Source organism: Lutra lutra, chromosome 8 (assembly GCF_902655055.1).
Source record: "Lutra lutra chromosome 8, mLutLut1.2, whole genome shotgun sequence".
NCBI lineage: Eukaryota > Metazoa > Chordata > Mammalia > Carnivora > Mustelidae > Lutra > Lutra lutra.
The window spans coordinates 86,734,135-86,749,446 of NC_062285.1; the positions used below are offsets into that span (position 1 = coordinate 86,734,135).

General features: G+C 43.3%; 2 protein-coding genes across 2 annotated transcripts in view; one reads left to right on the forward strand and one right to left on the reverse strand.

Moving 5' to 3' along the window:
• The window catches only part of LOC125107735 (histone H4), a 74,548-nt gene that overhangs the window by 45,813 nt on the left and 13,423 nt on the right, over window positions 1–15,312 (forward strand). The window contains exon 3 of the mRNA XM_047743108.1: window positions 12,168–12,311. The gene's annotated coding sequence lies outside the window, so the exon portion shown is untranslated. The remainder of the gene's footprint in view (window positions 1–12,167; window positions 12,312–15,312) is intronic.
• LOC125107732 (spindlin-1-like) lies at window positions 3,697–7,995 on the reverse strand. The gene has a single exon (XM_047743105.1). It carries the CDS (start codon window positions 7,734–7,736, stop codon window positions 7,032–7,034), a length of 705 nt encoding a protein of 234 aa, XP_047599061.1. The 5' UTR covers window positions 7,737–7,995; the 3' UTR covers window positions 3,697–7,031.

The following is a 15,312-nucleotide window of genomic DNA, read 5'->3' on the forward strand; positions in this document are numbered from 1 at the left end:
TTTAAAAGATCTATTTTTTAAATAAATGTTTTCCAAAGTCTGACTACATTGTTTGAGGAGATGGAGATAGAGAAATGAGTAAGAGATTAATTCCTTGAATTAACAGAGCTTAAATTCTAGTGGGGGAAGCAAATTAATTCATTAACAAGATAGTATTAAATAAGTAAATGGTTATAACTCATAAAGAAAATAAAGCAAGGTGATATAATGGAGAATAACTAAGGGAAAGAGATATCTTTTAAATGGAGTAATCAAAAGAAATGCCTCTAGGAGGTGCTGTTTGAGCTGTAATCTGTTAACAGTAGGGACACCATCTTGTGAAGAGCTGCCTGCAGAGGGAACAGCTGATGCAAAGGCCCTCAGGTGGGTGGAGTGATAGGGGATGAGACCCGTAAAGTGGCAAGATGATTATCACGTAGAGTAGTGGTTCTCAAAGTCTGGTGCATTTGGGTAAGGGTCCACATGACACTTTAAGGGGTCAGCAAAGGGAAAACTATTTTCATAAGAATACTAAGATGACATTTGCCTTTTCGTCTTTTTCTCTTCTGTTGATATTAGTGTTAACAGCTCAGAAGCAACAGTAGGTAAGACTACTGTACCTCAACACAAATCCCCAAATGATACTAGTGGTCATTGAATTCTTCATTCACCACATATCATTTGTGTGACCGAGTTGCAAGCTGAACTAGTCACCTTTTTGTGGAAACCATTTGTATTTGAAAGAAAAATTATGATTATTCAGACTTGGGGTTTAGCAGACAGTTTCTCAAAAAGTAAATCCAATGAGCTTGTCACCTTAAGAACACACTGACAGTATTTGTTACAGTGATGAAATTTGAGCACACAAGGGAAAATTAAAATTTCAGAAAACTTGGATCAGCTACTATGAGCTTGACATCTTCCTGATACTGACTTTTCTAATGAGATCAAGGATGATATAACAAATGTGATATATTTTTTAAAGATTTTACTTATTTATTTATTTGACACAGAGAGAGAGAGAGAGAAATCACAAGTAGGCAGAGAGGCAGGCAGAGAGAAAAGGGGAAGTAGGCTCCCTGCTGAGCAGAGAGCCCAATGCGGAGCTCCATCCCAGAACCCTGAGATCATGACCTGAGCCGAAGGCAGAGGCCTAACCCACTGAGCCACCCAGGTGACCCCAAATGTGGTATTTTGATATTGAAATGTGATAATGAAATGTGTTAACATTTGAAAGATCTGCATAAGTATAAACAATATTTTCCAAATTAACTGATACATGATATATATGATAGCCCAATAGATTTTAATATATAAGAATATGAATGTACCTTGATATGGTTCAAGATTTCAAACTGCAACGAACATTTAAGAAACTGTTATTTGTCAGGGATGCCTATGTGCATCAGTCGAGTGTCCAGCTCTACCTCTGAAACTAGTAATATATTATATGTTAATTAATTGAATATAAATAAATAAATAGAGTTGAATGCTTAACTGACTGAGCCACCCAGGCACTCCAAGAAATAAATTTCTGTTGCTTATAAAAAAGAAAAAATGAATCCAGCTGTCTTCTATTAAAAGATTTGCAGTGGCTGACATCGAAGAGGTTGCTGCCTTCTTATTCAAGGATTTTGATGGATTCCTTTCTCACATTGAGGTCCTTCATCCATTTTGAGTCTATTTTCGTGTGTGGTGTAAGGAAATGATCCAATTTCATTTTTCTGCATGTGGCTGTCCAATTTTCCCAACACCATTTATTGAAGAGGCTGTCTTTTTTCCATTGGACATTCTTTCCTGCTTTGTCGAAGATGAGTTGACCATAGAGTTGAGGGTCTATTTCTGGGCTCTCTATTCTGTTCCATTGATCTATGTGTCTGTTTTTGTGCCAGTACCATGCTGTCTTGATGATGACAGCTTTGTAATAGAGCTTGAAGTCCGGAATTGTGATGCCACCAACTTTGGCTTCCTAGGAACATCACCAAAGGCAAGGGAAGCAAGGGCAAAAATGAACTATTGGGATTTTATCAAGATCAAAAGCTTTTGCACAGCAAAGGAAACAGTGAACAAAACCAAAAGACAACTGACAGAATGGGAGAAGATATTTGCAAATGACATATCAGATAAAGGGCTAGTGTCCAAAATCTATAAAGAACTTAGCAAACTCAACACCCAAAGAACAAATAATCCAATCAAGAAATGGGCAGAGGACATGAACAGACATTTCTGCAAAGAAGACATCCAGATGGCCAACAGACACATGAAAAAGTGCTCCATATCACTCGGCATTAGGGAAATACAAATCAAAACCACAATGAGATATCACCTCACACCAGTCAGAATGGCTAAAATTAACAAGTCAGGAAATGACAGATGCTGGCGAGGATGCGGAGAAAGGGGAACCCTCCTACACTGTTGGTGGGAATGCAAGCTGGTGCAACCACTCTGGAAAACAGCATGGAGGTTCCTCAAAATGTTGAAAATAGAACTACCCTATGACCCAGCAATTGCACTGCTGGGTATTTACCCTAAAGATACAAACGTAGTGATCCGAAGGGGCACGTGCACCCGAATGTTTATAGCAGCAATGTCTACAATAGCCCAACTATGGAAAGAACCTAGATGTCCATCAACAGACGAATGGATAAAGAAGATGTGGTATATATACACAATGGAATACTATGCAGCCATCAAAAGAAATGAAATCTTGCCATTTGCGATGACGTGGATGGAACTAGAGGGTATCATGCTTAGCGAAATAAGTCAATCGGAGAAAGACAACTATCATATGATCTCCCTGATATGAGGGAGAGGAGATGCAACATGGGGGGTTGAGGGGGTAGGAGAAGAATAAATGTAACAAGATGGGATTGGGAGGGAGACAAACCATAAGTGACTCTTAATCTCACAAAACAAACTGAGGGTTGATGGGGGGAGGGGGGATGGGAGGGGGGGTGGGGTTATGGATATTGGGGAGGGTATGTGCTATGGTGAGTGCTGTGAAGTGTGTAAACCTGGTGATTCGCAGACCTGTACCCCTGGGGATAAAAATATATGTTTATTAAAAATAAAATTTAAAATAAAAAATATTCAAAAAAAAAAAGATTTGCAAAAATATAAAGCAATGCCATAATTCCCATCAACTTTTTTTGGTTTTAGAAAATACAGTTTTTTTTCCATAAAAATATATTGATGCTAAAATGTAATGGGTTGAGTGCCTGGGTGACTCAGTTGGTTGGGCCACTGCCTTCAGCTACCATCATGATCCCGGAGTTCCGGGATCGAGTCCCACATCAGGCTCCGAACATCACAGGAAGCCTGCTTCTCCCTCTGACCTTCTCGCCTCTCATGCTCTCTCTCTCACTCACTCTCTCTCTCAAATAAATAAATAAAATCTTAAAAAAAAAAAAGAAAAAGAATGGGTTTAAAGTTATTATTTATAATTAAATAACAAACTTGTTTATGTTTTCTTTTTTTAATTTTATTTTCTTTTTTTTAAGATTTTATTTATTTATTTGACAGAGAGAGATCACAAGTAGACAGAGAGGCAGGCAGAGAGAGAGAGGGAAGCAGGCTTCTTGCTGAGCAGAGAGCCCGATGCGGGACTCGATCCCAGGACCCTAAGATCATGACCTGAGCCGAAGGCAGCGGCTTAACCCACTGAGCCACCCGGGCGCCCCTAATTTTATTTTCTTTCTTTTTTCTTTTTTTTTTTTTTTTGCACATAAAGGGTTTATTTTAAATGTTTTAAGGATAGGATAGAGTTACATCATAATTATAAAAATTACTTACAGAATTAACAGATTTATATTGTTTATACTTCTAAATGCAGAGAACAGGGAACTGTCTACACATCGTATAAAATAAAATTAAAAATTAATTCAAGCCTGAAAGATGAGGTCATTTACCTAATCGTAAGATGCGAACACGAAGACCTCTGAACTATGCACACCCGCTCACACTGCACTAATGGTGGAAATACAAAAAGCGCAGCATTTCCAAGGAACCACAGACATTTCGACCATAATTATTTTGTTATAATAATTGTTCCTGTTTTGTCTTTGGAGAACTTTTTTTTTTTCTTTTTTTAAGACAATCAGCTTGCGTATGTCTTCAGGCACTACAATTTGTGACAATCAGAACAGTCTTCTAATGGGTCCACAGAGTTCAGAGATTCGAGCCCAATGCACTGCGGGGTTTGGCACGTAAAACAAGAATAGGAATGAACTCTGGCTGAGAGGTGACTGGGCGCTTCGAGAATGCACAGTCCCTTCAAATGCTGCACGACAGACAGAGCTGGGAAATCACCTTCTGCTGGCGCTGGCTCGCCAGTGCATTCTCATCCTATGACCACTACAACGGCACAGGAAGCAAATATACAGAAAACAGAAAACAAATCAAAACAAAGATAGAAAACAAAAAAACCTAAATATCTTCCACATGCAAGTTCAGTTAGTTACATTGAACATTCTACTTAGAATAGAGCATGCAAAAAAGGATGGTCTGCATTTAAGGTTCTCCTCGGAAGCTTCACGTGGCAGCCGGACGTCACACGCACACGACACGGGAACACGATAGCAGGTCAGTGAGGAAGGCCAGGACATTTTATACAGGTTCAGGGCTTGTGCAGTCACAAGTCCCATGATAATTTTGGAAACTCATGTCGGGCTCCTACAACAAGGAGCCAACATTCTGATACCAGGAAAAGGCAAGCAATGCATGCAGATCTGAAACGTGAGCCTAGAACGAAGCCTGAAGTACCGGGCGAGGGAGTGGAATCAGTCACCGCGCAAGTGTGGGTTAAGCCACCAAAAGAAAAGAGAATGGGGGGGGAGGAAAACAACAAAAAACCCCTTCCCCTTCCTTCCGCCCTAAAGGCAACAAATGGAAATGATGAAAATAATGGTGATCATCACGTGTCACGTTCGTCAGGAGAGTGGCAGACCATGTAGTATCGAAGGTGCTAAAGGTACTCGCAGGAAAACCACAATGCACGTCATCAAGTGACGCTGGGAAGGTCGCCACTGACCCAGCCCTCAGGATACTCCAAAGAACACTGGTTTTCAGTCCAAAGCCACTGTACCATGTTCACACAGTGCACACACCGGACGCCCTACTCTCAGGGCACACGTGTCTGCCTGTGCTCAGGGAGCAGACTCAGCCTCAAGACTGGCACACAGGGACTCCTGACCAGAGCCACTGGGAAAAAGGTGACAGACAGTCATGCAGCACGACCCCTGCTGAAGCCAGAGAAGTGTGAGACCAGGCAGGCACCGCAGGGAGAGGCGCAGAGGCAGATAAGCTCCCCCCGCAGCCCGAGGGGAGGCACTGCATTCTAGAGCGTGGGGGTCACCGTCCCAACAGCATGACAATGCGCAGCCTTCCGAAGGCAAAGCGGGCACCACACGGACCACGCGCAGTAAGGCCACCAACAACAGAATCTCCAATACTGAGAACAGCCACGACAGAGGCTGCACGGACTGCTGGTAGTTGGCTGGCAACACGTGCATTTCGCCTTCTGCCCGAACCTCAGGTAAGTCTCCAACCTCCGCAAGACCCTGCCTTCCGTACTGCCTCTCTCCTGGCTTTCAGACCGTCAGGGCTCATCTGAAACTACATGACAGATGACCATGTCGCTGCCACCCAACCACTTCTGTGATTCTACTTCGGTCAAAACCACCTTGCAGGAACAAGCCACAAAAGGGCTGTGAGGCTGAGGGCCACAGTCACACCCACAGGCTAGCACGATGACAGGAGAGTCCACGTCAGCAGAACACCAGGAGCCAAGAGCGCTCAGCACCACAGAAAGTGTCAGGGGACCCAGGCCGTTACATGTCTACATATTCTCTGTGGGGAAAAGCCGGGGGAAGCCTTCTGACCACAACCACGTTATCAGTAAGAACAGTAATAAAAATAAAAGTGTCCCAGAGAACTTGTCAGAAGGCCACACCACCACCCTCAAACTTGTATTTCTCGGATCAAAGCACTAGGTTCTGCCAGGAACTTACCACATGCACGCCAACCACTGGCGCACTGTTGCCTCTCAAATCACGCACTAGAATCCAGACTGCTGATCGTACAGACTAACAGACCAGGCTGTGCCGTCCCAAGCACCCCGGCATCACACCGTGTGAACCAAGTACCTGGGCTTTGCTTTAAAACAAAAAAAGTATTTATGATAAAAAATGTAAACAAAATTTTACAAAGCTTAGAAATGAAAGGCAGCTTTTTACCCAGCTTTCTGTTTTGTCAAATTCTAATGTGGGTCCAGCAACTGTTCACAATGATTCCTATTCGGACTCGTGGTTTAAAGCCTCCAGACTGAAAAGGCGTCTGAACTTCTGACTTCCAAAACACGCTGAACGTCCCTGTGTCTCCTGTGCCCACATTTACTTTTAAATAAACAGCAGTAATATACGAAATCGGACTGACTTAGGACAAGCACTCCTGTTAAACTGGAGAATATTATTGAACCCCCGCCCCAATCCACAAGGAAAGGACTGCCAAGGAAGCGTGTGTGCGTGTGCATGTGCGTGTGTGTGTAGCGCGCGTATGGACACACACAGATGCGGACAGGGAGAGGTCCATACACGTCTTAACGAAGAAGGCAGTACCGACAGTGCCAGACCATGCTTGCAGCGTGGCAGCAGGTGGGGAGAACTACGGTGCTGGGGAGCTGGGGCGGTCCAGTCCAGTTTACACGACCGCAGTGCTATCTTAACTTCACCAAACTTGCCTGTAACTCCCCTCCAGACACACAGACTTCTCGTAAGAGGAAGGAGTTCTTACACAAAATGCTCTGTGTTCACATCAATCTGTACTATTCAGAACAAACCGGTTCTGCTGGCAGAGATTGTGGGTTTGCAGGGACATTTAAGCTTTCATTAAACTGGAAAGCAATCAAGTCTTTATGTCTACAAATTATACATTTAATAGTTCCACAAATTTGGCCAAGTCCATGATGACATCTAGGATGTTTTCACCAAATCGTAGACGTAAATGTGGAAATCGTCATCAACCTTGATGAAATAGACCGACGGTTTGGCCTCCACCTAGTGAATGACCATGCCAGTCCTCTTAGAGCCGTCCTCTTTGGCATACTCCACCTGTTTGCCCACCAGGCTGTCCACAACTTCTCCCGGCTCCCTTTCTGCTGGAGGAGAATCGTTAGAATCAGGCATAATACGAAGGTCGCCTTCTTTATAATCGTCTAAAAGCTGGTACATGTACAAGATGGGGTCCTTCTCGTAAGTGATGTAGAACCACGTGTTCATGATGGGGGCGCGTGCCAGGACCATCCCCCTCCACTCGTCCTTGGAGCCGTCCTCCGTCTCAAACATGTGCTCCACCGCCTTGCCGATCATCGTGTCGGCCAGGTGCGCATCGCTGATCGGAGAGGTCGAAACTCTATCAGGGAGGACTTCGAGCGCAGAAACTCTTTCATCTTTATTAAGTTCTAGTCCATAAACACAGTCAAATCCATCGTATTTTATAAGATACAAAGAAGGATTTACAGGCACCTGGTCCAGAACGGTTCCTTTCCACTGGGTGACAGGGCCATTCCCCTCCTTCCACCCATGCTGAATCCTGCAGCCTACGATGTTCCGCCGGGGCTGGGAAACAGGTTTGCTCGGCCCCACACTGCTCCGATGTTTTTTGTGGGACGTCCTTTTCTTCATCATACTTGCAGACACACCAGCATGGCCTGCATCCGCTCTGGACCGCTGGCCAGGGGTCTTCCCGAATGGGGTCTTCATTCATCTATATTTAAGTGAGCAGCACAGCTGCTGGACTAGGGTGAAAATTGAATACTCTCCGATTTCAAACTTTTCACAGAATCTCAATGTTCCTATTAATCCATCATCCAAGTGCCTCTGTTACAAGTTCAGCAGAAACATGTGGACTCATAAGGACTCTGCCGGCCGCCCAGGCCGCCGTCCGCAGCCTGCGGGCCCCGCCGTCCCGCGCCACACTCCCGCCCCGGCCCGACTGAGCCAGACGGCGCCGCCCCGCCCCCGCTCCTTTATTTTCTAATATAATTAACAAACAGAGTTATATTAGTTTCAGGTATACAATACAACGATTCAGCAATTCTGTGCATTTCTAAGTGTTCATCAAGATAAGTGTACTCTTAATCCCCTTTTCCTCTTTTCATCCATCCTACCTCCCACCTACGTCCCCTTCGGTAACCACCAGTTTGTTATTTATATTTAAGAGTCTGGGGGTACCTGGGTGGTTCAGTTGGTTAAGTATCTGCCTTTGGCTCAGGTCATGATCTCAGGGTCCTGGGATAGAGCCCTACATCGGGCTTTCTGCCCAGTGGCAAGCCTGCTTCTCCCTCTCCCTCTGCCTGCTACCCCCCCTGCATGTGCTCTCTCTGTCTCTCTCTCTTTGTGTCAAATAAATAAAATCTTTAAAAAAAATAGATTCTTATATTTAGGAGTCTGTTTTTTAGTGTGTTTCTTTATTGTTTGTTTTGTTTCTTAAATTCCACATATGTGGTGGCTCAATCAGATAAGTATCCGACTCTTGGTTTCGGCTCAGGTCGTGATCTCAGGGTCGTGAGACAGAGCCCCGAATCAGGCTCTATGCTCAGTGCTGACTGCTTGAGATTCTCTCTCTCCCTTCCCCAAATTCTCTCCAAAATAAATAAATAAATAAATATTTTTTTAAGATTCCATATATGAGTGAAATCATATGGCATTTGTCTTTCTCTGACTTATTTCACTTAGCATTTTACTCTCTAGGTCTTCTGCAAATGGCAAGATTTCATTCTTTTTTATGACTGAATAATATTCTATTTTTCCTATATAAAATTGTGTTTTATAGATACACCATATACATATAATATATATTTATGTATCCATTTATCTATTGATGGATACTTTGGCTGCTTCCACAATTTGACTAAATTCTAAATTCTTTCTTTGTTATTTGAGTTGGTGTAATTTCTTGCCCTGCAGTCAGCTCCCAACCTCCTGTCTCCATTAATAGGCTCAGAGGAGAAAGACCCTTGCCTGTGGAGTGTGGCAAAATCCATCCAAATTCTGGCTCTATCACTTAGCATATGTGTAATCTTGGACCCAAAGAGCTTCCTTCCTCCACAAAATAAAGATAATAAAATCTCCAAAATATGGTTGGTGTGTCAATTAAATAATGACTATAAACAGGACAGTTGGAGTAGCAAGTGCCCAGTAGGTGCTCAGTGAAAGGAAGGTGTTAATTCTTAGCCACTTAAGCTTCCTCCCTCTTATATTTCAGTGACCCTCCCATGATTTTTCAGGCTCTTTTATTCAAGCCCAATAATTTCTATGTTAAATATAGATATGCTATTTGTTGTCTGCCTCACATGGAGAAATCTTTTAAGTGAACACTTATCAGGAAATGAGGCAAAGCTGGTTTGATGAAGTCCAGCTCTGTTCCCCTGCCCCCCTATTTTCATCCTTTTCTTCTGTTCATCTTTCCTGAGCTCCTATCCTAGGTCCTCAACCCTCTCTGTCCTTCACTATGCTTTTCACATGTTCCACTGGGGCATTTCTTGTTCTTCATCTGCATATACCGTTTTAGGAATCCCTCAATTTGAACAGGGAGAATTTGAAACTTGTATCTCAACTGCTGTCATCTCTGACTCCCTTTTTAAAGTTAAACTCAAGTTTCCATCAGCAGCACCACACACATTATATGACAATAAATAACACCAAGAAGATGGACACCAGAAACTTGACTGAATTCCATTTCCTCATAATAAAATCCAAACCTCTTGCCTCATCGTTACTATTCCTGCTAATTTCATGTTTATGTTTCCATCTACCCTTAAAGCTCTCACTCTAAAATTTTCCCAAGAATTCTCATAGTCCCACATTCCCGTCATCAGTGTCGTTGTATTTTCTTTCCAGACAAATCTACAGCTTTGTACTTTGTTTTGTTGACTCAGTTTCGGCTTCTCTGGGAAACACCTCACACACTCTTGCTTATTTCACTGGGATGTCCTGGGTGATGGCTGTAAACGGGCTTGGCTCTTTTCTCATGTCTATTTTACACCCGTACTTATCAGGGTCATTTAATCACTGTCTAGATCTCTGAGAATTTAAAAGCCTATAAAGATGTTTGAGACCGGAGAGAAAAGAATCTTGGCTCTGAAATACAAAAATAAAATAACTGTAAAGTCAAAACTGATATTTTATATTTTATTCCAATAGCAAAACTATAAAACTTCTTTCAAGTTTCAAAAGAAAAATCTTATGTGTGCGATGTGCTTCCATTTAGTACACTTGATATGTTGTGTCTTTGGGCAACTGATTTTTTTTTTTTAATTTATTTGACAGAGATCACAAGTAGGCAGAGAGGGAGGGAAGAGGAAGCAGGCTCCTCGCCGAGCAGAGAGCCCAATGCGGGGCTCCATCCCAGGACCCTGAGATCATGACCCGAGCCAAAGGCAGAGGCTTTAACCCACTGAGCCACCCAGGCGCCCCAGGGGCAACTGATTTTTGCAATCTTAAAGCATTAAGAAGAATTTTTCCCCTCTGATCTTCTTACCACTTTGAATCCAGTCCTATTTCATCAGGCATTTGTTGATGAACAAATCCTTCAAATTTTGCCAAATTTTAAACATTTAACTAATTAATTTTTCCTCCTATGTAACATGAAAAGAAATATCTACCACTCTACATTTCAGAACTTGTTTCTTTCTTTCAGATATATCCTGGTTCACTGTAAATAGACTTCAGGCAATAAAGAAGTCTATCTACATAAACGTAGTCGATTTCCAAATATTTGCTTTACAGATAATTTCTAAACCACATCTAGGCATATCATCATTTCTTGGACACAACTGAAATTTCTTTCCACTATCATATATCTTTTTTCTAATATAGTCAAGCTGGCATGTGCTTAAATATTTCAGTTAAGTTCAGTTAAATACGATTTTAATTGAAGTGAGAAAAGAAATACCTGCTGTGCACAGAAGTGACACAAAGGGAAGATTAATCAGTTCTGCTGTTTAGAGAAGGGCATTTGGAATAACAATAACCAACAGCTGTTGAGGACCTAGTGTGTGATAAGCACTTTATAATACCATTTTCTAATTTATTTAACCTAAACTTCTCCACACTGGAATCTGCAAAGTTCACAGCAACAGTAGTAAGTTAATTTTTACTTATTGTTGCTCCCATGTTTCTGAAAATTGCTGGGCATGCCTTGCATATTGTCCAGTAAGCCTACTTATGCTGCGTATTGCTACAGGCACACAATGCATGAGGGTTCCTAGTAGGTCCTGGCCTTGGCAGGTGCAATTTGCTAATACACAGAAGTCCACATCTGGGTGCTGCCACATGGAGCAGAGGAGCAGAGTTTTTACTGGAGGCTCGGGTGGCACATGACAGTTCATTAAATGGCTTCAGAGGTAGGGGCTAGAGGAGAGACCAAAAATAAACTGGGGTGGGAGAGAAAAGCAACCAGGAGGAGGTAGGAGCTGGCTGGTTCCTTCACAGCCTGATTTAGGGGAGGGACGTTGTGCTTCTTAACAGTAGGATGGCTCCCTTTCTTCAGCCCTTGGTAGGGACAGAGAAAAAGCAAAAGGCTGTTGCTTCGGCCCTCCAGAGTCTCAAGGAAAAGGGGAGAGCTGGTGTTTTGATGTCATGAATTCTGGGAAGGGGGCAGGGGATGCTGGGTGGGGTACAGGGCGGTTGGAAAAACTGGCAGATAACCAGATGGTAGCTCTGGGGGTCCTTCGTGTTGGAGTTACTCCAGTATGGTGGGTGGGGGGTCCCCACTGTTGATGGGGGCTGAGGTCTCCGGGGCTATAGGCTGCCTGGGTCCGGGGGGTTGCTGCCGCCGCCGCTGGAAGTAGGGGCGGTTTCGTGGGCGCTGGGGCTCAGGCCGGGAACCATCAGTGGGGCCTTGGTTGGGCTTGGTCTCGCCATCCCCACCTTCTGTGGTAGGCTGCTGGGGTGGCCTGGGGCGGAAAGGCCTTCGGTACCGAGGCCGGAATCTGGGAGGGGGCACGGGGGCAGGGCCTGACACAACCATCCGGGATCCCCAGAGTGCCAGAGCAGTGTGTCCATCTTTGACCAAGTATGGAATAGCATCCCTCTCCATTATGTGATGGAGTCTATTACGGGGCTGCTAGGAAATGATAACTCGGGCTGAATATTCTGCTGTCACATTGCTCTTTCACTTTTTCATTCCAGGCCTTTTTCTCCCCTGAACTAAAACATGTATTTATGGGCTGGTGCAGAATCAGATTTGAGTAATATGGCCACTGAGCTCTATGGTTCAGTGATGGGCAGTGTCCCTGAGAATGAATTACCCCCAACGTGGCTCTTCAATACCAGGTAAGTGGATATTGTTTGGGCAGATCCCATCAGTCATCTGGCACAGTGATCCATGTCCAGATTCCAACAAGGGACCCCGCTAGGCTTATTGGCTAGAAGAGAAATTTAATTTATTTTAGAAATGAGAAAAATAAAGATCAGCAAATTTAGGTTATCTGCCTGAGCTCATAGGTTTAGGAAATAGCCAAAACAAGATTCAAAATCCAGCCCCAAGTTTTGTGGGTTTTGGGGGGTTTTGTTTAAGAATATCAGACTACTTCCTGGAACTCAAAGAAGCTCTTCTTTACCTCAGATATACCATTCTGTTCTTTAAATGCTTTTCCTGCCTTTCCAACCACCTGCTAAGGGAGCATCAATAAATAAAACCATCTCTGTTTCTGAGGAGTTCATACTTCAGGGAACTGATCACTGTCTTCTTTCCTTCTTTCCCAAACTATTATTTTAACCCATATAACAATGAGAAAGTAATCCCTCAGCCACCCCAGGGAGGAAAAACAAGAGTAATACCTGACTTCTCTATAGGAAAATACAGAGTTCCTTTTTCAGGACTGACACATCAGCCCAACCAACCTCTCTTTGGCAGCCTAGGAAATGGACTGTGCCCTTTTTTGTCTGTTGTGTTTGAGGTAAGAGAAGACAAATCAAGCCGTTTCTGGAAGGTAGACAATGTTGTTACAGCCGAGAAACACTACTACTACTGATTCCCAACATTTACCTCCCGTTCATAGTATACAAACACAGCCACCTGGAGGGAGGAGCCAACCCAAGAGTCACGAGGAAATTTAACAGATTCCTAACTACTGCTGGCAAGTGTGTAACGATCACCTACGCCAGCCCTTCCTGAGCGCCAAGGAATACTGTACAACATGGGCTCGGGAAGGTGGGAGAGGAAACATTGCTCAAGGATTAAAGAGTTTCTCTTAGGATGGGGAAGGGGGAAGACCCCAGGAAAGGACTCTGATAAGGAAAAGAAATGAACTTGTCAGCCTGACCTATCTCAAGCTCTGGTGCTAACTTGGGAGATGCAGCCCTGGTCTGTGATAGTGATTCAGGGATCACCCTACCTTGTGACCTAGATAAGGTTCCTCTGAATCTCATTCCATTCTAGTAGAAAGTCTAAAAATCGTCCCCAGTGTTACGTTAAATCCTGAAGTCTTGAGTTATCGTGATCATCTCTGACTTCAGATTCCTGCATTGGCAAATCACCCAGCTGTCCTGTTTCTGTTCTTACCCTGTCAGTCTGGATGCAGATCCAAGCACCTTTCCGTAATTCCCACAAAGTAGACAAGCGGTGGATGGCACAGACTTGACTGAAGTTTTGGGTTTTCAGTTTTAGATTCCCACTAGCATACAGTGATCACAAAGGGAGACATTTGGTCTTGCGTACTATAATGTTGAAAACAATAAGAGAACGCTCAGAGAGAGTCAGCTGCATGGATAAAGTGAGGCATCTTGTCTTCAAGGAAAACACAAGCAACTTCTGTTTATGTTATACATCTTTGTTCTTAAAAGTCTTTAGCCTCATCCCACTAGGCCTTTCTCACTGGCCATTTTTTTCTATATCACTTCCAGCCGCGAGCCATTCTTCTTGTTCCTCTTCCCATCTCTCCTCCTTACTCCCTTTTTCCTGGATTGGTGCTGGGAAATTCAGATTTTCTGCATTTTATTATAGAAAGCTATTTGTGGGGTATCTGGGTGGCTCAGTGGTTTAAAGCCTCTGCCTTCAGCTCAGGTCATAATCTCAGGGTCCTGGGATCGAGCCCCGAATCAGGCTCTCTGCTCAGCAGGGAGCCTGCTTCCTCCTCTCTCTCTGCCTGCCTCTCTGCCTACTTGTGATCTCTGTCTGTCAATAAATAAATAAAATCTTAAAAAAAAAAAAAGAAAAGAAAGCAATTTGTATTCCCCTCTAATTCCCAAGGCTTAACATATCCAAAACCACTTGAGAACTCAGCAAAACCTCTTAGCCTTTTTGCTACCTAATCCATCTTGGCATTATGTTATCCTATGTGAACAAGATCAGGAAGTGCTTTGCAGGAAAAAAAAAAAAATCAGTGAAAGCAGGAATCATTTAAAATTATATATTTACACCTTACATTTTTAATTTTATGTCAAAGCATATTCATGTTCACTTATTCTCCAGTTGGTTAACATTAGGCCAAGGACTTCTCTTGGAGCAGGAGTCCCCCTGATTGGAGCTCTGAATCAGCTTTCTTAAGTAAACCAAACCCCTAGGGTATTTGCTGCAGATTTTAGTGTTTGCTGTTTGAAGACAGTTGATGAATTCTGTAAGGGCAGATTATTTTTAGGGGTTTTTTTATGTTATTCCCCAGTGTTTTATAGCAATCTTGCCACAGCAATTTTCTTAGTAAATTGCTTTTAAGATTTCCAACATTTTTCATAGCTATTTGTATCAGATTATATAACATTTAATTGAGGATATAACTTCATAAGTAAACTTGGCAAATTTAGACCCAAATGCAAGGGACCCTTACTAAACAAACAACTTCACTACAGGGAGCAGAATCATTTGTGACTTCTGGCTCCGGGCATCCAGTGTGTGTTTCAGTTAATCTCATGAGTCTATTTGGTCATCAGGTGAGAAATACGTCACTGGGGCGCGTGGGTGGCTCAGTCAGTTAAGTGTCTGCCTTGGGCTCAGCTCATGATCCTAGATCACCAGCCCCACATCGGGCTCTCTGCTCAGCAGGGAGCCTGCTTCTCCCTTTGCCTGCCCCTCTGCCTGCTTATGCTCTCTCTCTCTCTGTCAAATCAATAACTAAAACTTAAAAAAAAAAAAAGAAAAGAAATATGTCACTGTTGCCATTTCTTCTCAATAAATTCAGATCAGAACTTCTAATGTTCTACTTACTAAAAAAATGGTCATGTTTTAGTTCCCTTAGTTGGTAAAATTCCTTTCGAAAAACTCATTTTTGCCTCTCCGCTGAGCTAACAAGACGGAGGAGGCCTCAGACTGCTGTGGAGTGCGGAGGTGCTGGGCTCC

Coding starts and splice junctions, on each gene's coding strand:
- LOC125107732 (XM_047743105.1), bottom strand. CDS start 7,736: ATGAAGACCCCATTCGGGAAGACCCCTGGCCAGCGGTCCAGAGCGGAT.